General features: G+C 46.5%; 1 protein-coding gene and 1 long non-coding RNA gene across 6 annotated transcripts in view; one reads left to right on the plus strand and one right to left on the minus strand.

The window, feature by feature from the left end:
* Positions 1–27,954, plus strand: part of TTLL5 (tubulin tyrosine ligase like 5) — a 1,386,223-nt gene that overhangs the window by 452,595 nt on the left and 905,674 nt on the right. For all 5 annotated transcript variants that reach the window (XM_086937525.1, XM_086937527.1, XM_086937530.1 and 2 more), the window contains 3 exons: positions 6,589–6,680; positions 22,914–22,976; positions 25,470–25,508. In XM_086937525.1, coding sequence (XP_086793651.1) covers positions 6,589–6,680; positions 22,914–22,976; positions 25,470–25,508 — 194 coding nt within the window. The remainder of the gene's footprint in view (positions 1–6,588; positions 6,681–22,913; positions 22,977–25,469; positions 25,509–27,954) is intronic.
* LOC147689977 (uncharacterized) overlaps positions 1–27,954 on the minus strand; it is a 315,487-nt gene that overhangs the window by 123,664 nt on the left and 163,869 nt on the right. The gene's annotated exons all lie outside the window — the stretch shown is intronic.

Here is a 27,954-nt window from a genome sequence, read left to right on the forward strand (position 1 = left end):
AATAACTGAGTAGATTTCTATAGCCTTATTCGTTCCTTTCTTCATAGAAGACTTGTTTGGCTGTTCTTATTACAACAGTCACATTTAAATAAATTCAGCACACGTGAGTGACCATCCTATCAGTTCTATCTCACAGGTGGTGTTGGTGATGGTAGATAGTAACTTAATAGATGCCTATTAGACATTTATGTCGATTTCTGCACCTTGTCCCATAGATGGCTGTTTGGTTGGTCCATCTTGCATAGTGTGATTCAGTTGACAATACTAATTTGTAAGTATATATTCATTGGTACTTATGTTGACCACTATGAGAACTGAGATGATTTTATTTATGGTTTGTTTAGTGTTGTATAGAGTATTATTGTCCTTCTAGTGTGAGCACACTGTACAGTCTTTTCTTTGTGTCACAGGTTTTTCAGCACTGACATTATGTATTGTTGTCTTTGTACATTAGATATTATTGTGCAACTATTTGTCCTGAAGATGGTCCCAAGGATCTGTGCCACCAGGGACCGAAACGTCGACGTATGAACACCGCTTTTGCTCAAATCATTTAATTTGGTTCTGTGCACCTATTAAATATGTGCAATGGACTTTTGAACATGGTTATTTGCAAAACCCATGTTTAATGCGAAAGGTGTTCCCTCTACCACTCAACATTGTTGGAAATAACTGGTAGTTGATGTTGCCAGAAATCAATTGATCAAAATCTATGTATTATTAAAGAACTTGATCTTTTTTGATAAACCTTTGTTATCATTTAAAGCTCCTGTGACTATCATAAAATTAAGTATTCATAGATATGACACGATCGAATACTGAAGTTGTTGTATAAATGATTCCTTTAGGGACTCTTTTTGCTATTGTTATTGACGATACCCAGTCCCTAGGGGATTATTGGGTGGCTCTATTGTTTTTGCACTTATTACAACATGGCATTGCCTTAACGCTAATTTGTAGGTCTCACTGTCCTGTAGGTTACAGTCTTTCCTCAATTTTTGTTCTAGCACCTTGCAAGGTTTTTTTTACCTGCCTGAAGGTAGTCAGAGAACAAAGTGATGGAAGGCTTCCTTCTACTCATTCTATGCAGGGGAGACTGTGCTAATTTCTCCGTAGCAGTTCTAATCCATTTGCCAAAGTTTGTGATGTCTTTCTCAACCACGCCTGACATGGCCGGGATATTTTCTTCCTGTGCGCACATGAACTCCAAGGGCCTTATCTGAAAAAAGGCTCTTGAACTGCCCGTCATTCTGGCCAAGGCAAGATATACATTTTCTAAGACCTGCCATGAGAATATAATTAAATATGGTCTGATGGCAAAGGGTTCTCTAATTGTATAGTAATATTGGAGAACACTTGTGCCAGCGCATGTCCACCTTGATGGGCTCTGCAATGGGATCTAAACTCTCAGAGGGCCCAACATCAAGGGGACCTCTCCAACCACGTCAAGACTTCAGATGAGACTGCAAACTACCTTTGTTGATTGCGACTATACCGCAATTTGGTTAGCGACAGACCCTGTCCCTACCCCATCCAGAGCGGACAGTGGTGACTGATGCATCCCATCTTGATTGGGGTGGCCACCTGGGAGCAGTGGGGACTAGAGGCTTTTAGTCTCCGGTGAAGGCATGGCTCCATATCAACCTTCTGGAGTTCTGGGCCATTCGCTTAGCGTTGAAAACTCCTTTCAATCTATTAATGGGAGGCTTGTACAAGTGCTTACATACAACACGACTGCCTTGTGGAATTGCAACAAACAGGGCGGGTGTAATCCTGTACCCTGTGCCAGGAGGGCATGCACCTCTCAAAAAGGCTGGACCATAAAGGGTTTTCCTAGTGACGAACCACCTGGCTTCTTCTTAAATGCCAGGCTGGACAAACTCTGCTGTTGATGCCTAGCGGATTATAAATGGCAGTTGCAAAAAGAGATTGTGCATGGTATTTTCTGAGAATGTGAAGAAGCTTAGCGTGATCTATTCGCCATCAGTGAAAATGCGCATTCTGCTCGTTGGCGTTTCCAAAGCTTCTCTCGTTAATTGTTCCTCCTATGATAGACCTCAATCTTCTGCATGCCTTCCCACTGATACCTCCTCTGCTTAGAGTTTTGAAGAAGATCAGCACAGACTGGTCCCAAGTCATTCTAGTGGCCCCTAGATTGGGTACGGAGAGTATGAGGTATCTAGACCTCCTGAGGTTAAGCATCTGTCCTCCTATTAGTCTCCCCTCTGGAGGGATATGCTGTTGCAGAAACAGGGCAGTGTTCCACACCCAGCCTTTCACAGTCTCACCACAGATTTAGTGGTGACAGCTGAATGCCTTCAAAATTCCACCGAAGATAGCAGTTGCCATCTTGCCAGTCAGGCTCCCTCGACTAAAACTGCATATGCCTGTTTCTGGCACAAATTTGTGTCTTGGTGCGCCACAGGGTAGATAGACCACATCCAGGCTAAATTATGCCTTAGCCTGGATTTTTGTTGTGTTTTTGCTCTGCTAAATGGTACCTTACAGGTCTTTCAGCCTTTTTGTGGTTGCTGGATCAGCTTTCATTATTTAAATTACCAGCTGCGGTATGTCTTTTGAAAGGCCTTCAACATCACCTTTCAATTTGTCATGCAACATTGAGAACATAACTTGGTCCTCACATTTTTGATATGTACTCCTTTGAAGCCGCTTCACAGCTGCCCCTTGCAGCTTCTCAATCTCATGACAGTCTTCTTCGTCACTATAACATTGGTGCAGTGTGTAAGTAAGCTTCAGGCTCTCTGCGTCAACATGACTTACTCCACCTCCTTCCTCAACAAACGGGTTTGGCCATCATGCTTCTTGCTGAAAGTTGTGACCGCGTTCACGTCTGTCAAACCATCACCCTGCTGGCGTTCTATGTTATGCCTCATCCCTCCAAAGAGAAAGATAGTCTCTAATGCTTGGACCCCAAAAGAGCTTGAAGCTTTTACATCAATCGTACCAGAGAATATTTGGTGGACAATCAGCTCTTTGTGGAGTCCCTTGGAGCAATAAAAGGCAAGGCCGTGCAGGAGCTGACCATCTACTGCTGTATGTGGCTCTCCATTTACATTTGCTATGCATTGGCCAAGAAGCAACCTCCGGAAGGACTGCAAGCTCATTCCAACTGAGTCAAGGCTGCTACCACCGCATTGGCATGCTGAGTTCCTGTCCTGAACATCTGCCAGGCGGTTATGTGGGTGTCACGCCATACATTCACAAAGCTCTACTATGGGGGGCTTTTCACTCCCCTGATCCTACAGAACATTTTGGGATGCATTTAATTATAGACTCGCCTCCAAAAAGGTACAGCTTTGGTATCTTTAAAAAGTGAGAAATGTGTATTTAGACGCCTGTAGCAGAAAAAGATGTTACCTTCAGTAATGCTCTTTCTGGTAAAGAGTCTACCTAACCACAGATTTCTCACTTACTCTTCCAGCCTCCCCTGGCCCGGGACCAGGGTTCAATTCCCGCCTCGGCAGGTCTTGGGCTCAATTTCCTCGGACCTGATCATTCTCGCCTTTGTGTCTATTCTAATCATGGGTCCCACTCTGAAACTCTGGGCAATAGCTTTCTTAATCTCCACAACGGCCACAACAGCGCTGGGATGCCTGGCTTCATCTTGGGGGTGCCCAGGAGTGGGCATTTCACAGGGAAAAGCCAGGAAGGGTTCCACAGCGGTATGCGTACAGCGCCAAGACGCCTCAGGGTATAAGTGCGCTATACAAGTACGAATTCTTTTCAATCATTTCATTTCATTTCACTGACGCTTCCATCCTCCCCGTTATGTGATTGGACTCTATCCATTAATTAGTTCCCAAGTCTATCAATATGCACACTGGTCACATAAATTTGTTTTTGGTGCTCTGACTTTGGCGGCGCAAAGTGGCCTCAATGCTGAGCCGCACAGCGCCACCTATCGGTGCACATAGTTACTGCTGAAAAAGTTTGTGGTTCCAGTATGATGATTGGGGAATATTCAATAGGTGAGAAAATTGCTGCTAGATAATGTCTCTACCAGAAAGATTGTTACTGAAGGTAAGTAACTTTTGTCCATTGCAGCCACTCATTAGGTTTGGCAGCAGATAGCTTCAAGACTGAACACACTAATACTTTTTGTTTCGGCACTGGTTTCACTGTTGCTAAATAGATTAGGCACGCTTGGAAATCTTTAGGATCTACAGCTGGCAGTACATTCCGGTGACTTGTGAATTCTATGCTAATGACAATTTATGGAAAAGGTTGGCTTGTCCACTCACATTACAATCCTGCAATACTATATTGAGGCCACACTTAAAAAAACTATGGCCCAACTTTTCATGCCCTCCAGCCATGTTCTCCACCGCTGAATACATCAAAAACACTGCTGACTGCGTTAAAGTTTTGTAACTCTACTTTAGAATGTTTGAGGGGAGCAAAGGGAGGAATCCATCAGGTTAGCAAGTGATGCTAGATGTTAAATATTCCCTGGACCCTGGATCTTAATCATTGCTTCAAACTTCATAGTGAACACACTAAAAGAATGCCCTTTCATCTAAATTATACACCTATTAGAATGTATTAATAAGACCTTCTCAACCATGAGGCAATCTGTAAATGTGTCCCCACCCCATCCTGGCAGACCTCAACCACCTCTCCTTATACTGGTTCCTGGTCCTTTCTTTTCAAGACCTTGCCTGGAATAATCTCTGGCCCATCGAGGCTCATCTGGTAATTTGTTTTTTTAGGTGGGCTACATCAACACACCTTTCCTGGAACATTCCACATTTCTGAGACTATACTAATCGCCTATAGAAAGTTTTCTCTTTGTTGTGTGATCTCTATTGCCCCCAGAATAGCAGAAAGTATGTGTGATATGATTTGCTATAACTGTAATAAAGACACCGCCTGTTGTGAATAGTCTGAAGCACGCTCATGTGAGGTCAGTATTCCGTAAGTTTGTAAATAATTTACACTGAGAAGAAGTGGATAACTGTTCTAGTGTAGGACATGCTGTTTGATTTCTTGAAGCTGTTCTCTTTCCGACCTATGACATCAAATACATAAATGTCAGTGTCCATAGTTTTGGATTGTTGATTAATGTAACAATGTTTTGAATGCCACATTCACTGCTTTAAGTATTGGCCAAAGTTCCATGCCATTTGATATTGGTTGGTATATTTCTGATCTTTTTTAATTGAAAATAACAAAGGTTGAAAAAAATAAATGCATTTGAAAAAGAGTTACTTTAGAACTGGCCAGATTTCCCAACCAGAGGGTAGGTTTATCTCTGGGAATACCTGGGGATAAAACTGCCAAGCCGCAAAGCTGGTTATGGTTAGTTCTGTATTCACCAGCATGGCTCGTTTCAGAAACAGGGTGAATGTGGATTGCCAAACCCTTCCAAACCAGATACATGGCTCTGCAAGTGAAAGCTACATGCATGATTCCTTCTCAGCAAAAGCAACATGCAAATGAATCTCCATTGTCTGCTACAGGAACTGTGTTCTTAGTAAGGCAGGGAACAACAGACTGCAAAATGCAACTATACGATCTATCAATTGGATCATGGAGGCAACACCACATCTCCTTCTATCTCTTGTGCCTACAGTGGTCATCACTTCATTTAAGGTTGGATATGTGAAGTGTTATGTAGCGAGGCTGTTGATGACTAAAGAAAGAAAATTAAAGAATGTACTCTTACAAAACCTGTGCTGTAACAACTTGGTGTTTACGGAAGTATCCAGGTTCAAAATGGGCCACCTTTGGCAAGATGAGATTGTTATCCTATCCCCCCCCCCTCCCCCCCCCCCTCTCTTTTGTGCAACCGCTTCCTTCCATCCCCGACGAGGGAACTGGATTATATGACATTTTGCACAAAATGAAAAATAATTATGAGTAATCTTGACTGTAATGTCCTGGTTAGTGTCTCTTTCCTCCTGATTAACACTTTGGTCCAGGTTATGATGTCGGTCGGAGTTGCCTCCGATCAACATCATCGCAGATTCGGGTCCCCAGTATTGCAATGCGACCACACATGGTCCCTCAGCCCCCCAACCGGAGGCCGCAGGAAGAGGGGGGGGGGTCTGCTGGGGGCCCCCAAAGTCGCTTTCCGACAGGCTTTCCATGTCGGAAAGCCCAACATGGAAAGCCTGTCGGAAACAGCCATTGTAACTCCGACCGTAGTCCTATAGGGATTACGTGCTGGTTCCGACTGGCCAACGGGCTCAATGAGCTTGTCCGAATCCAGCTGGGATGACCGGTCGGTTACAATTCCGATCAGCTAGATTGAAATTAGTTGGTCAGAATTGAAACCGTTGATGTTGGTCGGAAAGCCTCCGACCACAGGTCGGATGCTTTCCGACTGACATCATAATGGACCCCATTGTGTTCATCCTCAATCCCCTGTAACTGTGTGCTATATATAGTTATAGTATTAATCCCCTTTAACTTTGTGCTATATATATTTATAATATATATATATGCACTGAATCTATTTGTGGCTAGCCCCTGGCAAGTCATAATGGCTGGCCCAGCCTTTCACATGCCGGTGCTGGCTTGAGCTGCTGCTACATTTTATATCTGATCTCTCTCATTTTCTTCCAGATAAAAACTTTGCGAAGAGTGAAAGAGGAGTATGACCGGAGAGGCGGCTTCATTCGCATCTTTCCCCGAGTTGACACATGGGAGCTATATGGGTGAGTCATGTCTTCCTGACAGCATCCTTTCTTTATAAACTCTGTCAAATTGTGCATCAGAATGTGGCCGAAGGGGTTCTGCAATCCAAGGTGACACTGGTTTCAGTACACATGCTGAATTTGACTACTGCCACAGACACAGTTTTTTAGAGTCCAAGTGAAAAATGTATTCATGCACTCTTTCCCCCACCAGTAAGGACTTTTATAAGACAATTTGTCTGGCACGCTCATTCGTGGTGGCACGTAAGGCCTTACGGGACCTTAATGCAGCATGTGGGATTACTCAGCAGCCGTGCACCTAATGCTCACATCAGGCTCCATCATTACTATGGAAAAGGCGGGTATCACAGTTGTGGAATCCAGAGGCTTGAGCTCTGAATGCGTTCTGTTGTTGTGCTTTCTGCTGACGTGTAGACTGTAACTCATCCCCTGAATGTTGAAGCTTTGCCTGTTCCCTGCAGCTTCTGGCAGGGACACTGAAGCTCTGTCTTTGTTCTGCAGTTTATTACCTAGGTGCTGAAATCCAGACTATGTTCTGAAGTTAATTTCCTGGTAGCTGTAGAACAGGCAGTATGGCAGCTCTTGCTGTGGATGCCTAAGCCATACGGTTTAGCAGCTTTTGTCCTGGACATTAAAGCACATTTTATCCTGCAGCTCATGCCCTGGATACCGAAGCCAAGACTGTGTTCAATGCTCATGTCATGGATTCTTAGTCCTAGGTTGTTCAGCAGCTTAGGTTGTGTATGCTAAAGATAGACTTTGTGCAGCTTTTGTCCTAGTCATTGAAGCATAGGTAGTCCTGCAGCTAATGCACTGAATGTCAAAGAAAGACTGTGTCCTGCAGCTCATCCCTTGATGCCAAAGCCCAGGCTGCTCTGCAGCTCGCGTGGTTTCTGAAGTAATGGTTTTTCTGCAGATGATACCAAAATGATGAGGAGTGGGCTCTTCAGTACAGCACATGCCCTCCAATCTTAATTCCAGGTTGCTCTGCAGCTCATGCCATGAGTACAGGGGCCAAACGTTATACAGCTCATTTGGTAGATTGCTCATGTTTAAATATCAAACCCAGATTAAGTTCTGCATCTCCTCCTTAAACGCCAAAGCTCAGAATGTTCTGCAGCCCATGACCGTGTTCTCCAGATTAAGAGCGTCCATTAATGCACTACATTTGCATGCATCTCAGAACACTTTTATTTACAAATAAAAATGTGGTAGTCTCTTAATTTCAATGAACTCTCCTTCAGTCATTCTAATTATCTCGCAGAGGGTGTAAAAGTTCCTGTCCTCTGGGGGTCAGTTTATTCGGTTATATTACAAGACCTGTTGATTTAATTCAGTTTCCTATATGATGTTTTTCACTCATTACGTAATCTTTCATGCAACAGTTTGATAGCGGGATACCTTTCCCATGTCGCCCAGAGTGAGTGCATTTTTTTAGACAGACATAGAAGACCTGATTCACCAACTGCCTTTTGTAGTGCGTAAAGTAGTACTACAGTAGTAATGCTTACTAAAAAATGTCATTCACAAACCTAGGAGTGTAAATCTACACATCCACTTCTCCTATCTTTTCTATGGGGAGATCCTCACACATGTAAGTTTAATACGTAGTAGTAAACGTGGAGGAACAGGGGGAATGGCTGGAAAAGGGGACATACTTACAATTAGGGAACAAGGAGAAGTTTAGGAGCGACGTGCACCCACCCACAAAAGAGAAAGACACTCCTATTCACAAACGGCACTTCTAAAGTTAAAAGGACCCTAAACAGTAGTTACTGTACTCCAGTTCAGAGCTAGTATAAGTCCAGTACCACACGTGGCTAACCACTGGTACTGCAACACCCTCCCACAGCAAACAATAGAGATATGGACTAAAAATAACAAGCATTGGAAATGCAATAGGGCTCGCATTAGGAAAGTTTGAGCTATTGGTGTCATAAATGAATTATTTTTATTTGTGTTTTTTTTAAAATAGCTAAATTAATAGCTTTATCATTTACAATGCCAATAGTTATAACTTTCGCAAATGTGACACCTATAGCATTTGCAATGCAACATGTTTTGTATTTACGTGACTTAGATGTATTGATATTACAAATAACAATGGCTTTTAATTTTTTTAAATAATTAATACTTAATTATTTATTTAATTTGTAATGGCAATAGCTTAAACTTTTGTAAATAACATTTGTGAAGATTATGTTCAGTGTTTTTTATTGTGACGAAAATCCAAGAACAGAAGTGAAATATTAACATCTTTTTGTGATTTGTAATAAAGCGTGAAAGCTTGAAAAATTGAAAGAACATATTTGAACCAGTGATGCTGTGGTTGCGCTGAGTGGTGTGTGCATCGGTGTAGCTGTTTGGTGGGTGCATTGGTGGAGCTTAGTTGGAGCATCAGTGGAGCTGCATGGTGGGTGCCACGGCGGAGCTGTGTGGTGGGTGCCACGGCGGAGCTGTGTGGTGGGTGCCACGGCTGAGCTGTGTGGTGGGTGCATTGGTGGAGCTGTGTGGTGGGTGCATTGGTGGAGCTTAGTTGGAGCATCGGCAGAGCTGTGTGGTGGGTGCCTCGGCGGAGCTGTGTGGTGGGTGCCTCGGCGGAGATGTGTGGTGGGTGCCTCGGCGGAGCTGTGTGGTGGGTGCATCGGCGGAGCTGTGTGGTGGGTGCATCGGCGGAGCTGTGTCGGTGGAGCTGTGTCGGTGGAGCTGTGTGGTGGAGCTGTGTCGGTGGAGCTGTGTGGTGGCTGCATCGCTGGAGCTGTGTGATGGGTGCATCACTGGAGCTGTGTAGGTGGAGCTGTGTGGTGGGTGTATCGGTGGAGCTGTGTCGGTGGAGCTGTGTGGTGGGTGCATCAGTGGAGCTGTGTGGTGGGTGCATCGGTGGAGCTGTGTAGGTGGAGCTGTGTGGTGGGTGCATCGGTGGAGCTGTGTCGGTGGAGCTGTGTGGTGGGTGCATCGGTGGAGTTGGGTGGAGGGTGCATCGGTGGAGCTGTGTAGGTGGAGCTGTGTGGTGGGTGCATCGCTGGAGCTGTGTAGGTGGAGCTGTGTGGTGGGTGCACCGGTGGAGCTGTGTGGTGGGTGCATCGGTGGAGCTGTGTAGTTGGAGCTGTATGGTGGGTGCATCGGTGGAGCTGTGTGGTGGGTGCATCGGTGGAGCTGTGTAGGTGGAGCTGTGTGGAGGGTGCATCGGTGGAGCTGTGTGGTGGGTGCATCGGTGGAGCTGTGTGGTGGGTGCATCGGTGGAGCTGTGTGGTGGGTGCATCGGTGGAGCTGTGTGGTTGGTGCATCGGTGGAGCTGTGTGGTGGGGCATCTGTGGAGCTGTGTGGTTGGGGCATGTGTGGTGGGGGCATGTGTGGTGGGTGCATCGGTGGAGGTGTGTGGTGGGTGCATCGGTGGAGGTGTGTTGTGGGTGCATCGGTGGAGGTGTGTGGTGGGTGCATCGGTGGAGGTGTGTGGTGGGTGCATTGGTGGAGCTGTGTGGTGGGTGCATCGGTGGAGCTGTGTGGTGGGTGCATCTGTGGAGCTGTGTGGTGGGTGCATCGGTGGAGCTGTGTGGTGGGTGCAGCTGTGGAGCTGTGTGGTGGGTGCAGCTGTGGAGCTGTGTGGTGGGTGCATCTGTGGAGCTGTGTAGTGGGTGCCTCGGTAGAGCTGTGTGGTGGGTGCCTCGGTGGAGCTGTGTGGTGGGTGCCTCGGTGGAGCTGTGTGGTGGGTGCCTCGGTGGAGCTGTGTGGTGGTTGCATCGGTGGAGCTGTGTGGTGGTTGCATCGGTGGAGCTGTGTGGTGGTTGCATCGGTGGAGCTGTGTGGTGGTTGCATCAGTGGAGCTGTGTAGGTAGATCTGTGTGGTGGGTGCATCGGTGGAGCTGTGTCGGTGGAGCTGTGTGGTGGTTGCATCGGTGGAGTTGGGTGGTGGGTGCATCGGTGGAGCTGTGTAGGTGGAGCTGTGTGGTGGGTGCATCGGTGGAGCTGTGTCGGTGGAGCTGTGTGGTGGGTGCATCAGTGGAGCTGTGTGGTGGGTGCCTCGGTGGAGCTGTGTAGGTGATGCTGTGTGGTGGGTGCATCGGTGGAGTTGGGTGGTGGGTGCATCGGTGGAGCTGTGTCGGAGGAGCTGTGTGGTGGCTGCATCGATGGAGCTGTGTGGTGGCTGCATCGGTGGAGCTGTGTGGTGGCTGCATCGGTGGAGCTGTGTGGTGGCTGCATCGGTGGAGCTGTGTGGTGGCTGAATCGGTGGAGCTGTGTGGTGGCTGCATCGGTGGAGCTGTGTGGTGGGTGCATCGGTGGAGCTGTGTCGGTGAAGCTGTGTGGTGGCTGCATCGCTGGAGCTGTGTGATGGGTGCATCGCTGCAGCTGTGTAGGTGGAGCTGTGTGGTGGGTGCATCGGTGGAGCTGTGTGGTGGGTGCATCGGTGGAGCTGTGTCGGTGGAGCTGTGTGGTGGGTGCATCGGTGGAGCTGTGTGGTGAGTGCATCAGTGGAGCTGTGTGGTGGGTGCATCAGTGGAACTGTGTAGGTGGAGCTGTGTGGTGGGTGCGTCGGTGGAGCTGTGTTGGTGGAGCTGTGTGGTGGGTGCATCGGTGGAGCTGTGTGGTGGATGCATCGGTGGAGCTGTGTGGTGGATGCATCGGTGGAGCTGTGTGGTGGGTGCATCGGTGGAGCTGTGTGGTGGGTGCATCGGTGGAGCTGTGTGGTGGGTGCATCGGTGGAGCTCTGTCGGTGGAGCTGTGTGGTGTCTGCATCGCTGGAGCTGTGTGATGGGTGCATCGCTGCAGCTGTGTAGGTGGAGCTGTGTGGTGGGTGCATCGGTGGAGCTGTGTGGTGGGTGCATCGGTGGAGCTGTGTGGTGGGTGCATCGGTGGAGCTGTGTGGTGGGTGCATCGGTGGAGCTGTGTCGGTGGAGCTGTGTGGTGGGTGCGTCGGTGGAGCTGTGTCGGTGGAGCTGTGTGGTGGGTGCATCGGTGGAGTTGGGTGGTGGGTGCATCGGTGGAGCTGTGTCGGTGGAGCTGTGTGGTGGGTGCATCAGTGGAGCTGTGTGGTGGGTGCCTCGGTGGAGCTGTGTGGTGGGTGCCTCGGTGGAGCTGTGTGGTGGTTGCATCAGTGGAGCTGTGTGGTGGTTGCATCGGTGGAGCTGTGTGGTGGGTGCATCGGTGGAGCTGTGTCGGTGGAGCTGTGTGGTGGGTGCATTGGTGGAGCTGTGTCGGTGGAGCTGTGTGGTGGGTGCATCAGTGGAGGTGGGTGCATCGGTGGAGCTGTGTAGGTGGAGCTGTGTGGTGGGTGCGTCGGTGGAGCTGTGTGGTGGGTGCATCGGTGGAGCTGTGTGGTGGGTGCATCGGTGGAGCTCTCTCGGTGGAGCTGTGTGGTGTCTGCATCGCTGGAGCTGTGTGATGGGTGCATCGCTGCAGCTGTGTAGGTGGAGCTGTGTGGTGGGTGCATCGGTGGAGCTGTGTGGTGGGTGCATCGGTGGAGCTGTGTGGTGGGTGCATCGGTGGAGTTGGGTGGTGGGTGCATCGGTGGAGCTGTGTCGGTGGAGCTGTGTGGTGGGTGCATCAGTGGAGCTGTGTGGTGGGTGCATCGGTGGAGCTGTGTATGTGGAGCTGTGTGGTGGGTGCGTCGGTGGAGCTGTGTCGGTGGAGCTGTGTGGTGGGTGCATCGGTGGAGTTGGGTGGTGGGTGCATCGGTGGAGCTGTGTGGTGGATGCATTGGTGGATCTGTGTGGTGGATGCATCGGTGGAGCTGTGTGGTGGGTGCATCGGTGGGGCTGTGTGGTGGGTGCATCGGTGGAGTTGGGTGGTGGGTGCATCGGTGGAGCTGTGTGGTGGATGCATCGGTGGAGCTGTGTGGTGGATGCATCGGTGGAGCTGTGTGGTGGATGCATCGGTGGAGCTGTGTGGTGGGTGCATCGGTGGAGCTGTGTGGTGGGTGCATCGGTGGAGCTGTGTGGTGGGTGCATCGGTGAAGCTTAGTGGATGCATTGGTGGAGCTGTGTGGTGGGTGCATTGGTGGAGCTTAGTTGGAGCATCGATGGAGCTGGGTGGTGGGTGCATCTGTGGAGCTGGGTGGTGGGTGCATCTGTGGAGGTGGGTGCATCGGTGGAGCTGTGTGGTAGGTGCATCGGTGGAGCTGTGTGGTGGGTGCATCGGTGGACCTGTGTGGTGGGTGCATCGGCGGAGCTGTGTGGTGGGTGCATCGGCGGAGCTGTGTGGTGGGTGCCTCGGCGAAGCTGTGTGGTGGGTGCCTCGGCGGAGCTGTGTGGTGGGTGCCTCGGCGGAGCTGTGTGGTGGTTGCCTCGGCGGAGCTGTGTGGTGGGTGCATCGGTGGAGCTGTATGGTGGGTGCAACGGTGGAGCTGTATGGTGGGTGCAACCGTGGAGCTGTATGGTGGGTGCATCGGTGGAGCTGTGTCGGTGGAGCTGTGTGGTGGCTGCATCGCTGGAGCGGTGTGATGGGTGCATCGCTGCAGCTGTGTAGGTGGAGCTGTGTGGTGGGTGCATCGGTGGAGCTGTGTGGTGGGTGCATCGGTGGAGCTGTGTCGGTGGAGCTGTGTGGTGGGTGCATCGGTGGAGCTGTGTGGTGGGTGCATCAGTGGAGCTGTGTGGTGGGTGCATCGGTGGAGCTGTATAGGTGGAGCTGTGTGGTGGGTGCATCGGTGGAGCTGTGTGGTGGGTGCATCGGTGGAGCTGTGTGCATCGGTGGAGCTGTGTGGTGGGTGCATTGGTGGAGCTGTGTGGTGGGTGCATCGGTGGAGCTGTGTGGTGGGTGCATCGGTGGAGCTGTGTGGTGGGGGCATCTGTGGAGCTGTGTGGTTGGGGCATGTGTAGTGGGGGCATGTGTGGTGGGTGCATCGGTGGAGGTGTGTGGTGGGTGCATCGGTGGAGGTGTGTGGGGGTGCATCGGTGGAGCTGTGTGGTGGGTGCATCGGTGGAGCTGTGAGGTGGGTGCATCGGTGGAGCTGTGTGGTGGGTGCATCGGTGGAGCTGTGTGGTGGGTGCATCGGTGGAGCTGTGAGGTGGGTGCATCGGTGGAGCTGTGTGGTGGGTGCATCGGTAGAGCTGTGTGGTGGGTGCATCGGTGGAGCTGTGTGGTGGGTGCCTCGGTGGAGCTGTGTGGTGGGTGCCTAGGTGGAGCTGTGTGGTGGGTGCCTCGGTGGAGCTGTGTGGTGGGTGCATCGGTGGAGCTGTGTGGTGGGTGCATCGGTGGAGCTGTGTAGGTGGAGTTGGGTGGTGGGTGCATCGGTGGAGCTGTGTCGGTGGAGCTGTGTGGTGGGTGCATCAGTGGAGCTGTGTGGTGGGTGCCTCGGTGGAGCTGTGTGGTGGGTGCCTCGGTGGAGCTGTGTGGTGGGTGCCTCGGTGGAGCTGTGTGGTGGGTGCCTCGGTGGAGCTGTGTGGTGGGTGCATCGGTGGAGCTGTGTGGTGGGTGCATCGGTGGAGCTGTGTCGGTGGAGCTGTGTGGTGGGTGCATCGGTGGAGCTGTGTCGGTGGAGCTGTGTGGTGGGTGCATCAGTGGAGCTGTGTGGTGGGTGCATCGGTGGAGCTGTATAGGTGGAGCTGTGTGGTGGGTGCATCGGTGGAGCTGTGTGGTGGGTGCATCGGTGGAGCTGTGTGCATCGGTGGAGCTGTGTGGTGGGTGCATCGGTGGAGCTGTGTGGTGGGTGCATCGGTGGAGCTGTGTGGTGGGTGCATCGGTGGAGCTGTGTGGTGGGGGCATCTGTGGAGCTGTGTGGTTGGGGCATGTGTAGTGGGGGCATGTGTGGTGGGTGCATCGGTGGAGGTGTGTGGTGGGTGCATCGGTGGAGGTGTGTGGGGGGTGGAGCTGTGTGGTGGGTGCATCGGTGGAGCTGTGAGGTGGGTGCATCGGTGGAGCTGTGTGGTGGGTGCATCGGTGGAGCTGTGTGGTGGGTGCATCTGTGGAGCTGTGTGGTGGGTGCCTCGGTGGAGCTGTGTGGTGGGTGCCTCGGTGGAGCTGTGTGGTGGGTGCCTCGGTGGAGCTGTGTGGTGGGTGCATCGGTGGAGCTGTGTGGTGGGTGCATCGGTGGAGCTGTGTAGGTGGAGTTGGGTGGTGGGTGCATCGGTGGAGCTGTGTCGGTGGAGCTGTGTGGTGGGTGCATCAGTGGAGCTGTGTGGTGGGTGCCTCGGTGGAGCTGTGTGGTGGGTGCCTTGGTGGAGCTGTGTAGGTGAAGCTGTGTGGTGGGAGCCTTAACGGAAATTACAACTCTCAAAACAAAAAAAATCTATCCTTTAACGATGCTGGATAAATTATGACAAGTGCTTGCTACTGTTCCAACAGATACATGCAGAAAAATATGTAGGACTTTATTCTGGAAGGAAAACTAAATCACAGAAAAGAAAAGAGTACGAACCGTAAATGAGAGAGGTTTGTTTGTTAACATCTGCATTGGGAGAAGGTTTTGTTAAACCTGTCGGTGTTTAATTAATACCGAAGCTACACTATATTTTAAGGAATGACTAATTTTAAAGGTCTGCTTAGAAAATGATAAGTAGCAGGGCAAAATAAATCGCAACAATGTGTGCAGAAAGGAAAGAAAATATATATGAATGTTGTCTGGGCACGGCAACAGCACATGGCAACATAACTGCGCCTTAGCTAGCTACTACACAGTGCACTCAGTACTTAAACCAAAACTCCGAAAAGCCCTCTTAAGAAGCATGGAATTCGTGGTCCTGGATACAGCATACATTCCATGTTTCTTTTCAAGCAGAGCATAAACAGTTGTTGCAGCAAGGGGCGGGAAGATTAGGAGACGAAACTGAAAATACGGCCGGCAGGCAGTGAATAATTAGGAGGTGACAAATGACCTGGGACGGCTGCCTTTGATGTGGTAATGCGAGGCAGGCAGGCAGATGGCTGGTGGCATTGTGCACGCGCTTTTTAGGGCTTGCGCTTGCGCAATGACCTAAAAAGCACATGCACTCAAAGGAATCGCCAGTGGAATCGCCAGTGGTGGTTAAACACTGGATAAGCCCCTATAGAGCTTCCAGCTGTGCGCATGCGCACAGCAGGCGAACCCTAAAACCAAATAAGATATAATGTAAAATGTAACTAAATTATTTACACTAGAGTTAAAAATACAAACAAATTTCATATAATGGTAAGAAAACTTTCTAATAAATAAAACACATTTATTATATTTTCAAATATTTCAATAACCTTTTTTAAATGTAGTGATTAATGTAACATTATCTTTTGTTTAAAAATAGATTTACTTTTAAATTACTTTTAAATATTTCTATTTATCACTTTTAATAATTATTACTACATGATATTTTTTTTACTTTAGGTTGGAATTTTTCATTTAAAACTCAGAAACATAGTTTTAATTTTAAATATGCAAAGGAATTCACATTTGAATGAAGTTTTTAGTGCTTTAGCATTTTTGTGTTCTAAATATATACAATTAATTTACATTAAATTTAACATAAAAATATGTTTACACATTTATATAAAGTAGAAAAAACAGGGACATTTTAAAACATTTAAACTTTAAAAAACATGTTTTAAATATTTTTATGGCTTAGTCATGTAAATTATGTTTATATATTCCAAATGTGAATGAAAATAAAAAATGCTACAATATCTTTAACTTTATTTTGAATTCATTATTTCAATATATTAAATTAAATGATCGCTATTTTATTAAAGATATATAAAAAATTATACTTTTAGTTTGCATGTTATATTTATTATATATACAAAAATTGCAAAATGTTATGTATAGAAATAATGTTGAATATTGTAATTGTTTTTTTAAAGTAATTTTGAATTCTATGCAATCCCAGGTTTGGGGACCTGCTGGGAACAGCAGACCACCTTCTCTGTGATTGCTTTTTAATAAACCTTATTCTTTTTTAATGCAGCTCTGTTTTCCTTTAAGGAAAACAGGATGTGCTTAAAGAAAATATGTTTGAAAACTTTGTAAGAGTAGTCATTGGCCGCAAGGTTCACTGAATAATCCTAATACAAATGCGTGCACCATTCACAAAGAGAGAAGTGTCCCTTGGGAACCTCTTCCTGTTTGCAAATGGGTTGCTGCTACCTTTAATTAGTTAGTAAAATATTATTGTTTTGCAACAACCAGCGACTGAACAGCATAGATAGGTGACTTCCCTCCCCCAAATGTTGAAACGTCATCACGAAATTTTCTAGTACATCTTTAAGGCTTAGGGAACCATCCACTTCTGACTCAGAAGAACTCCAGAGGTTAGCAGTTCATCTCCTAGATAAGGGCCCAGGGTCTCTTGGTGGCGGTTTGATGCTAGATCAGAGAGGGAATTTTGCTTACCTTTCCTTTAACCCTTTTGAATCCAAGAGTCCTGCATGAGATCACGGACATGCTAGATATCTATTCATGCTGGTAGCTGCATTCTGTAGTTGCATGGTCTGTTTTTTTATTATTCTGCATCATATCAATGGAAAATAGATTTGTTTTCCACAGAGGAGACTTCTCATGTGCATGGAAGAAATTATTCAGCGACTTTGAGGTGCAAGGTACTGACCACCTTGGCCTCTTCCCAGAGGACTTGAACAATTTGGCAGTTCCTATGAGGCTCTCTACTAGAGCACTATATCTGAACAAATAAATTTGATCCTTCTGCTGGGCTTAGAACATGAACCTGTTTTCTTCCTCATTAGATAATATTGTGTCCATTCACAAACATTTTCAGGTGTCCTGGTGAACGCCTGCAAGACCTACCATATTGTGGTCACTTGGGCCTAGGGAACAAGTCAGAGAAATCCTTGAACACCAGTGAGGCCATAAAATGACTTATGAAGGGCATAAACCGGGGGCACAGATCTACTGAAATTTAAAACTGTTCCAACCAAATTGATGAAAACTGTTTGAACCATTAGGCTTCTGCAACATCATGATCCATTCTTGGATAATTTAATTTCTAGTCGCTATATTATCGACTAGATGCATGAAGATGTTTCAAGTGCGAATGCCCTTTGAATTGTATAGAGTGTCCCAATGGAAGAGGATGTATCTGACTTTGGTTTCCAAGGTTGTGCACGTAAACAATATCTTTCTTCTGACATTGATTCTGAACTAGCATGTTGCCTCTGGACTTTGGTGCTTCTGCACCTCCTGTGCTGTTGATAGCTACAGCCCTTGCTTCAAGTTCTGTTTTCCAAGCCTGATCGCTTCAGTTTGAAACACTCATGTAAGGTGTTCCATTCCATCAACAAGGAAACTTCATTACAGTGGTTACAGATGCTATTCTTCAAGTTTGGAGTGCACATGCATGTAAGTTCTTTGTGGAAGGTCTATCCCAAGAATGAACACTGTGTGTCTACACATCATTGATCCAAGGTTGTCAAGCTTGTACCGTCATAATTTTTTCACGTTCTCAGTCAGACATCCTTTCCGCTTTCTACTGGCAAACCCTCAACGTGTGTATTATATATAATAGCAAAGAAAAAATAATCATGTCTTATGCAGGTCCTTATTCTGTACAAATATGCACCAAAAAACACAGCATTTTCCTACCCCAAAGACCTGCAAATACACTGACCAGGTGACCGCAGCAGAAGATGCAAAATGGCCCCCCAAACATAAACATGACGATTATGTTCTAAAGAACATGTTCAATTTTCCAACGGCAACTTCTAGTGCAGATTCCGCATCTTTTGAAGTTTCTTTAACTCATCACAGTGGAATCTGCAGAAAATTGTCTATCTTCATTCTACTCTACAGCTGATAGACAGCTCGCTCTTTGGAGCGAAACTGCATACAGAAGTCATCACAATAGAAGAAACACAAAATTCTGAAACTTTCTCTAAACACTAGTATCAGACTCCATTTAGAGGGCATCAGGGTAAGCAGGGGTTACTTGGTCACAACAGTGGTGGTTGGGGGTAATTTCTCTGTAGTGTCCTGGGGCTGTCCTACTTTGCCTCTACAAACTGTCTGAAGTACACCATTTCTGCACTTGACTCTCAGGGTAGCGCGGGCAAGCAGACAATGACTTCCTATGGAGGTGTAGGTGAGGGGGGACAGACTCAGAATTTAAAGTGCTAAATAACAACCACAATACTTTACTGACCTGCTCAAGGCTTTTCTTTCAGTGAAAATGGATGTACTCTCATCTCATCAAAACAAGATACTACAAACAAGGCTTGTTAGTCACCACAAGGGTGCATATTACAAGTGTTACAGGGTTATCTACATATAAATCAGGAAGTTAGAAAAGCGCAGTTTCGGGTTAACTATGGTTGCAGAAGCGTAGCTTCCCCGGTTTCTGTGACCTGTAAGTCAGTCCATAGTTCCTTTACTAGACTGTTCTCATTAAGCAGGTTTATTGGTAAATGACGTATCCCATGTAAATCTTTAGTAAGGTTCACAGTCGGTGTTTAGTTCAGGTGATTGTTTTACCTGACATTTCAGCTACTTGTGAGGCGTTAGAGTGCAGGCCACAGCCAGACCGATGCACTCTCGAGTGCATCAGACATGGTCAGTTGGCCCCACGTCCTTCACTTCATGCATAGACCGGTGCAGAGGCAGCATTTTAGTTGGAGTTTAATCCGATCTGGCAAATCCCTGCACTCTCGGAGATTGGCTTCCTTCCACTGGTCTGCGGTGAGAGTCCACAGTCTCAGGGCACAGAATGTAGGGTAAGCACACGTTCATTGTCCTCCTCTGTTGGTGGTTGCTGGAGCAGGCAAAAGGAGGCGGTCTTTGAGTTGCTTCGCTCATGTTGAATAAACATTAAAACTCTTGGGCAGGCTGAGAGACCTTTGGGCAGACTCTAGTTGCTTTTCTGGGCTTACACTCTCCCAGACTTGGCTACTGGGCCACTGTGGTCACAAGCAGACTCAGTTCTTCTGGCATATGCGCAGACATCCGGTGATGCTCCCTCATCTAAGGGCACTGGCTTTGCTATAGATATCAGCCCTGTGTCATAGCAGTTCTCTGAGTCCTCTCTGCGTCGCTCCCTTCCTTGATCTCAAAGAACTTGAAACTGAACCAAGTGGAATGGTTTGGGTCCCACTTGTATGCACTCTTCACAGACGAGGGATGTTGATCCCACTTAAAATGGTGTGGGGTGGTTCCTTTTCAAATGTCATGTTTTCCTTCAGTACAGGCATAGTTGGCTTTCACAGCAGGTAGTGATGATGCTGGCTTTTGTACTCAACACATGAGCACAATGACGTGTGAATCCTCTGCACCCGACTGTTATCAGCCTTTCTGCAGTTGCACTCGGGGACAGATGAAAGCCACAGGTCCTGCCTGGAAGCTTTCCTCACTCTAACAGTTGAATCTTCTGACTCGCTGTCATTCCCCCAAGCAGGAGGGCTCACAAAGGACTAATCAGCAATTCACTTTAAAAAAATGTTACCACAGAATTTCTAAAGGCAGCACTGTATCTATCTTGCCATACTTCAATGTCTATGGTTACACCCTTCAGCTCAGGGAAGCAGGCACCTCACTTCCAGTGTCTGGTGAGGCTGCATTACAACCTCCATCATGTACCATGGAAAACTGAGGCAATCCAAAATGGATCCTTCTAGTTTCAGCAATCTCTCACTTGCATTCACACTGAGTCTTTCTACCAACAGACACTCAGAGTGCAAGGATCTGGGTTTTTCATAAAAGCAGAATTTGACACGAGTGGGCCCACTATGTGCCACACTCCTTCTGAGTCAGAAAAAGGTCTATTAAGTGTTAGAATTATAAGACCAGTAGGCTGCCATCATGTCTTTATGACGATATCCTTTGTCATGGACAGTCATTTGTCGGCTAGAGGGCACACTTGTTGCCTCCTTCAGGGTCTCAAAAGCAGGCTCCGGACCTCAGAGTGAAAGGATCTGCCTAAGCTTTAGCCGGCACACAGAATTAGCCGAGCTGGGACACAAAAAAGTCAGAGTACCAGATGTCACTTGCAGTTAGTTAACTCAGGACAGAGGTACATGCCCGTTTACCATGCAGTGGACATTCCTGTCCCACCAACCTGCTGCTTAGGATGGATGAGTAGGCCCTGTCTCTGGTGTGGTATAATAAATGCTTTCATGCTTTCCTGTCTTTAGCCCTGAGAGTCGTGTCGAAGTACAGGCTTTCAAAAACAAAAAGGTTTTTATTGCACCACGGCAGGCTGGGCAGATTTGGCACCGATTTGGCCCCTTTCATGGACTCACAAATATGCCTACTCGATCTAACTTTGGCTACAAGAATTGCTGAACAATCCTGTATTGCGAGTCATCTCCCTGATGTATCAGCTACATTCCCGACATTGTGGTGTTTGATGAATTCAGTCTTCCCCAGGGCTGTACATACATTGTGTAAAGCAAGAGCGTTATCATGGTCTAGTATAGGAGATACTGGATCTTGTAATTGGCAGCATCCACTCACATTGCCAGTTTAATTGATTGTTCTTTTACCCTTGCATCTGGCTAAACCGACGCCTACGTTTTCATTAATTAACAGAATCTTGTCAGTGATGGGAGATACAAAAGAAAGCCAGGTATCTGTTCCTTGTTCGAAGTGTTAGTCATTAAGTGCTGGCTCTCTTTGCGGATCTGTACTGACTTCCGAGCACACGTTTCTTTCTTAAGGCTCGCTTATTTAATTCTCTTACCTACTCAAGGAAGTTTGGTGAGCTGCAAGCTTTGTGTTTTGACAAGCTCTTTGCAATTATTTTGGGTAGTTCTGCAAGCGTAACTAAATTCTTACATCTTAGTTTTCTTCACAACATGGAAGTGTATTTTTATTCCAGTCAGGATTTTATAGCAGATGTTATTCTGTACTTCTCATACTCAACTAATCGAGCAGTCCATATTCCGAATGTAAGGAAAAAAACCTAAATGTAATTTTGACAGATATAAAGATATATAATACGTTTTGAATGGATTTTGCTAACTTCCATTCCAGCTCACTGTAAAGCTGTTTCCCCAAGTGGTGTGTGCCAGAGCAGAACTTTTTGTCAATATATCTCTGGCAGAGGTTTTGAAGATCAATTACCCTTTCCTACAAGCATGTTTGCCTTTTTTTTCAAAGTGCAGGGCTTCTTCTCAACATGCTGAATTAACTCCTATTAACATTGTTGTATAAATACTATAGCTTCTGATCAGTCTTATTTTTGTTTTTTTGTTTACATTAGTCAGTGATTCTATGATAGGTCCAATGTTAAGAGGTGTGTACATTTGGATCCCCAGCATTACCATCTTCCTTGGATTCACATGTCATTTTCTTTATTTTTTTGGTCTGAGAATTTCCTTTTGTAAGCCTCTATCGAAAGGGTCTCTTAAGATGCTTCCAGGAGAAAATTGTAGTGTAGTCGACATTGTTGAGATAGTTGAAATTTCAAACTTAATGATGTGGAGATGTTACTAAATTTAACTTTTCCGTTAAAGTGTTTTGTGATCCTCGCTGACTCTCATCAGAATAATTTACATGTGAATCTATGGACAGTATCAGCAATGATAACCAGTGCCACTGATCAATAACTTTTTATTTATTTACAGCCTTTGCTCTGAATGAGGAAGCTCAGGCTCTATTCTTCTCTGTCTGCCAATGTGGGCACACTGCCTGGGTCTCTCCAATTTAAGAAGAGTACATAGTGCATGTTGTCTCACTTTGACTTCTGAAAAAGTCACAAGGAGTATTGTCTATCATTTGTCTCTTGTCTCCCTTTATGTGTACTACCTCTCTCTAGCTCGGACATCTCTTCCTCCTTCTCTTCTATCATTGTGTTGCTTTATCTCTCCAACCTCCATGCCAGTGGCAATTCATTCTTCTGTTCTATTATTTCTACCTAGTCATATTAGATCATTCTTAGTCTTCCACCTGTTTCTCCACTTTTACTCTCTTCCCCTGGAGCCCCATCAGTACTTTAGTGCCTCCATCAGATGTCTTGCAGGCCAGCAGAGAGAAACTCACTAATTACTCTCCCACTATTTAACAGTATCTAACAGTATACATTGAAAATTCAGGCAGTATCTAACAGTATACATTGTAACACGTTTTGTGACTTTCCTATGATTTCTTACGGACTCTATATTGCCTTTATGGGCTATTCCTCAACCTTTTTGCTCTGGCTTTCAGTTTGATACTGTGTTTATTTTATGGAGGATTGAGCATGGTTGTGGTTGTGCAACTGATTGTCTTCTAATTAGCTCTTCTTCAGGATGTCTGGAATTTCGGCTTCTATGCCTCCTCATGTGTTTCGTCAGATCGCGTATTCACTGCCAAGTCTGGTTCTTACCCTCATTGCACCTCTGGTTTTTCAGGCCCTACCTGGAGTTCAAGACCACTATGAACTATGTGCTGTCGACACACCTCTTCAAAGACAGGTGAGTGCTGTCAGACTCAGGAAAATATGCAGATAGGATGAAAAACATGTCCAGAGGAGGGAGTGCATGCTCAGTGGACCTAATACATGGTCTAAGAAGAAATAATATGCTCAAAGAAACTCTTGCAGAGTCAGAGTGGAGTGAGGGGTCAAATGAGGATATGCTAATAAGAGTATGGCATGCTATACGGTCAAAGTGTAATATATGTGGGCAGAAGGTGGTGTGTTATCAAAGGAGTAATACCACAATTAGAGAAGAGATGGGCACACATGGTTGATGGAGTACTTTCTTTCATAACAGGGAGCGGATTCTTAACAAAGGATGTGTATTGTCAGACTAAGGCATATCTGTTGAGATGAAGGATTGTTTTGTCAGAGGTAGGTCTGAACATTTGTAAAAAGTACTGGGCATGCTTCGAGTGCTCGAAAAAGCTGCCAGGTATTTACAAGAGATGGTATTTATCCACAGGATGAATACACTCTGTCAAAGAATTACAGGAAGGATGACTTGTAGTGTAGTTCCTATATTCCCAATAGGCTCTGCGCAATAGAATAATATACCCTATAGATTTAACGTAAGACTTAGGTCAGTAGGTCTCTATTAAATATACTAAACTTAATTGTGCGTGCCAGCTAACTCAGAGGTCACTAGAAACTTTCTCGAATACACAAGAAGGGATTCGTTTCTGACAACCCCATAAACGTGACAACTTTGTTTCCCTAGGACTGGAAAATATCTTCAGAGTCGTAGAAACAATAGATAACTATTTTACTCAGTCAGTCGTGCATGCTTCGTTTCTACAGAGTTACAGAGAAATAGTGAGGCGGGCCATGCACAAGAGGTGACTCAACTGGTGCTTCTAAAATACGCCTACCCCAAAGTACCTAACCTACATCTAGTACGAGGGAAGAAGTAAGTGCTGTTTAGCATAAGTTTTAGTTCTGCCAAGAACTGCCAAAGATTTCTCTAGGTTCTAATCAGCTCCATACCGTAGAATGAAGGAGGTTGGTACCTCTGTCTCGGGACCCGATTTCCCAATACCACGCAAGGGAAGTCAGAAACACTGGAGCTGGATTATCGACAGAGGAGGACAGCTTCTTGTCAGTGCGTCAGCTGGAGAGTCTGCTTCCTTCGGCACTTGCTGTAGCGAGCTGCGTCGGGCAAGTATGTCGTCTAACTGCACTGAACCACACCGTGCTTTGCTATAGCAAGTGAATGTATATTTATACCTTGAAGGTGTTTAGGAATGCCAGCTTTGACGTAAAGTCAGGCATATAAACGTCATAGATGTACCCCTAAGGAATAGTTGTTCATGCATAATATTGAGTTTCTTGGAGAAATCAATATCCAGGCTAGGGGAAGTCCCTTCTGCTTAAGAGTCTGGTTTTCCAAGAAATCGTTGTGACGTTTACTGAACGGATGGAAGTATCCATGCCTGTATTTGGGTAGCATGGGCTATGCCTAAATAAGGGTTTAATTTCTATGCCTATATAAGGGCAACGTGGATTGTACCTATTTAAGGGCATGAATTGGGGGAAATTCATTCAGAATCTAAAACGCCATACAACAGAGTTAACTTGGCGAAAGGGATTAGCGAGTGAGAGAAGACGCTTAGAGATAGCATGGTGAGGGAGAATTGAGGAAGCCATTGTATGAGTCACTGCACAAGTGAGTAAGCCCCTTGGAAGGGGTCTCTTGGTCCTGGAGGTATCTCTAAGAGAGAGTTAAGTTTGAGCGCGGAAGCCCTTTGATGGAATAGAGGGTAAGGAGGTAACCCTACGTTGTAATCTCAACGGGGTTACATATATTGAGTAAGATACACAATGGGAGACAGGATAAGTAAACCCCCGGAGAGATGACAAAAAGATTGTGGAAGCCCACTTAGGAATTATAGTTTGCGTCAGGGTTTTCCCTCATTTATTAGAGCGGGAGAGAGTAAGCCTTTTAAGAATAAAAGGGGGAGTAAGGAATCTTCATTACTGTATGTAAGCAGAGTGGAGAAAATGCATAGACGAATTACAGGGGAGTGCGCAAGGCATTTTATAGATGAAGAGGGTAAAATATACACTTTGCAGATTTACTGGGAAAGTTAAGATTATCAACCTAAAGCATTAAGGAGATACAGAAGTCTCCTTTAGGATTACAGGTGGAGAGAGGCAAATAGAGGTTTTTAATGGGGAGTATGGAAGCCAACTTTGGCATTACAAAAAAGGCATGGGTGTCTGTTTTGACATTATAATCGAACTGTGGAAGTCTCCTGGATGTTACAGAGTCACTGGGAAAGCTTATTTATGGATAAAAGAGGAGTAAGTAGAGCCCCTGGGAGATCAGTCGAACTGAGATCTCCTGGAGGACTTTAAATGTATCGTGTATCAGTGGTATCCTAGGAAAGGCTGTACCTGCTGTACCTGCTTGAGGGAAGGTCAGTTGACTCGATGAAGGCTGTAGAGAGCGTTGTTCATGGCTCACCATGTTCCCCTTGTTTTTCTACAGGGCAAGCAATGGGGCTGCTGTTGGGATCACCAAAGTTCGGTATGTTGTTCATCACGGTATTAGCTTGAAATGTTGATTCTTTCTAAAGTATGATCTCAACTTTTGTGTGTGCACCTTACCCTCGTCTCACAATGGATCAATCCTGTTTCGAGGATTGCAGTGATCGAATCACCTACTCCCTCATTTAGAAGGAAGCAGCTTCCTCTCGGTTGGTGATTCTTACGTTTAGAAGGAGCAGGATCAAAACCTCTTTTCTTTGTGCGTTTCATTTTTTTCATGAGATCTCATTTTATTTTGGAAAATTTGGTGCATTACAATTTAAAATAAGTAGTGTAAACTCTGTGTGCATATATCACTGCAAAAACATTAATTATAACAATCTATAAAAGAGTCAAGTTTACATCAGTTCTTTACAAATTCAGCAAAAAACAGAGAACTATATGCAAATAGATTATTTAAATGTCTAAGAATAAAGGAGGTTAGAAAATAGTAAATGTTTATAACATAGTGCAAAACTGCTGCCCACAGCATCTGTTAAATAAATGCTAGACCCTTCTGTTAAGTGTGTTTTTAACAGTGTAACCTGTGGGTCATTTGTGGGTTTAGTCTGAGCTTAGAGTACCTACTAAATCACTCCAGGTACTTGGGAAGGCCCTGGATTTGGTGCTTCTCAAAGGTGCTGGACTCTGAGCAGTACAGCCTATACTTAATCCCCAGTGCCAGTTCTCACCTGACCCACCAGCGAAAGCTTTTCAGACATCAAGTCAACATGAACTTCTCACCAAGGCATGCTTTTCAAAATGAACACCAGTAAAAGCTTTTCATCATGGTGCCTACTTGTGTGTCTTCTACCGTCCTGGTAAATGGTCTGGGCACTACACCCACAAGGTAGGTCTATGTGTAGAAACACATGTGCAGGCAAACTGAGCTCGTAAACCACATAAATAGGCCATGACCCTTGTAAACAAAAAATAGGCAGCCCCTTGTATGACTGCTCAGAAAATCTCCCAGCCAGAACATGTTCTTGTAGTGAGAGATTCTGTTGTAAAGAAGTGTTCTATTGTGGGTAGAAGGACCTGCTTGGTGCTCTTTCTTCCACCATTTGAGTTTAGCAAAGGACAGGTCCTGTCATGGCAGCTCCCACTGTGCAGGTAGATCATTGTTTTTAGGTGGAGGCACAATTGCTAATGCTGAGCAATGTTGCTCCATTTTGAGTGGAAAAGGTATCTGATAGAGACATCTAGCCACAGATTCCTCAACATTTGAATTCTCCCCAGGTGCCAGTCTGGATCTGGAATTTTTTTTGCAGTACCGATGCGTGCCGGGGATGTCGTCGTACGGCTCTGCAGTGATAACGTCTCCATATACGACATCAGTTGAGCCATATAAGTCCCCTCTGACGCGCAGACGTCAGTTTCTTCTTTTCTGCGCTGTAACATGGATCCGGATAAGTGGTTCCTCAGGTCATTTTTTTTCGACCTACTTCAGCACCTGGGGTCGGTGGAATAGTGTGTCTTTGTCAAATGTTGACTGGTTTAAAACCTTGTGGGTCTTGTAGCTGACATATGTCGGTGATGGATCTGCATACAATTTGTATGTGGTGCTTAGGTGAGTACCACGCTGCCAAGGATTGCGGTTCCTGCCAGAAGCTAAAACACAGTTGCTGAAGAAGCGGCGTTTCAAATTAATGGTGGCGCGTGTATCGCGATCTTCTGAGGCTTCCCATCCTCGGTCTTCATCGTCCCCGGAAGAACATTTGCGGGGTCGATACAGGAGCCGAAACCTCTCTGTGGGATGTCATTCTCCGGGGAAGTCCAAAGGTAGGGGGCGGTTGAAGTTGCAGCATTTTCGAACTACACCACGTGGAGACTCTGTCTCCCTGGGCTCCTCCCGCTCGATGGCTAAGGAAGCCGTATGCGACTCTGCGCCGCGTCTCCCTAGGTTTCCGGGAGCCGGTGCGTTGATGAGGGAATGTTATAATTCCTTATACCTATTCTTTGGAACCCCATTTCCCTCTGGAGCACCTCTAGGCTACAAGGAGGTGAGTGGGGTGCCATTGTAGAATCTGTCCTAAGTGACGGTTGGGCCATAGAAGACGAAGGATGCGTGTCGGTCGACGTCAACTGACATGGCATTGGAGCAGGCTCACAGTCCTTCGGGATCTTTGCCTACGACTCCGGTCTTTGATCAACCGACTCCAACATTGACTTTGACGGCGCCGGTTGAAGACGCTTCTCCTCCCCCAGTCGACTCGTGATGGTGCATTGATGGTGCCTCTTCAGCGTCATATGGCGGTGCATGCAGATTTGGCTGTGCAAATTGAGGGAATTCTTCATTTTGTGGCCCCTTTCCAGGAAGACGTATTGGGAGGTCCACCTCTATCGACTGGGGCTCGGCATTTTCAGCCCATTTCCGATGCAATGTGTTTCAAGTGGAGGAGAGTTGACTTACAGCTCTTGATGAGGCTAGTGGGCTGGGATCCTCG

Source organism: Lissotriton vulgaris, chromosome 9 (assembly GCF_964263255.1).
Source record: "Lissotriton vulgaris chromosome 9, aLisVul1.2, whole genome shotgun sequence".
In the NCBI taxonomy this organism is placed as follows: domain Eukaryota; kingdom Metazoa; phylum Chordata; class Amphibia; order Caudata; family Salamandridae; genus Lissotriton; species Lissotriton vulgaris.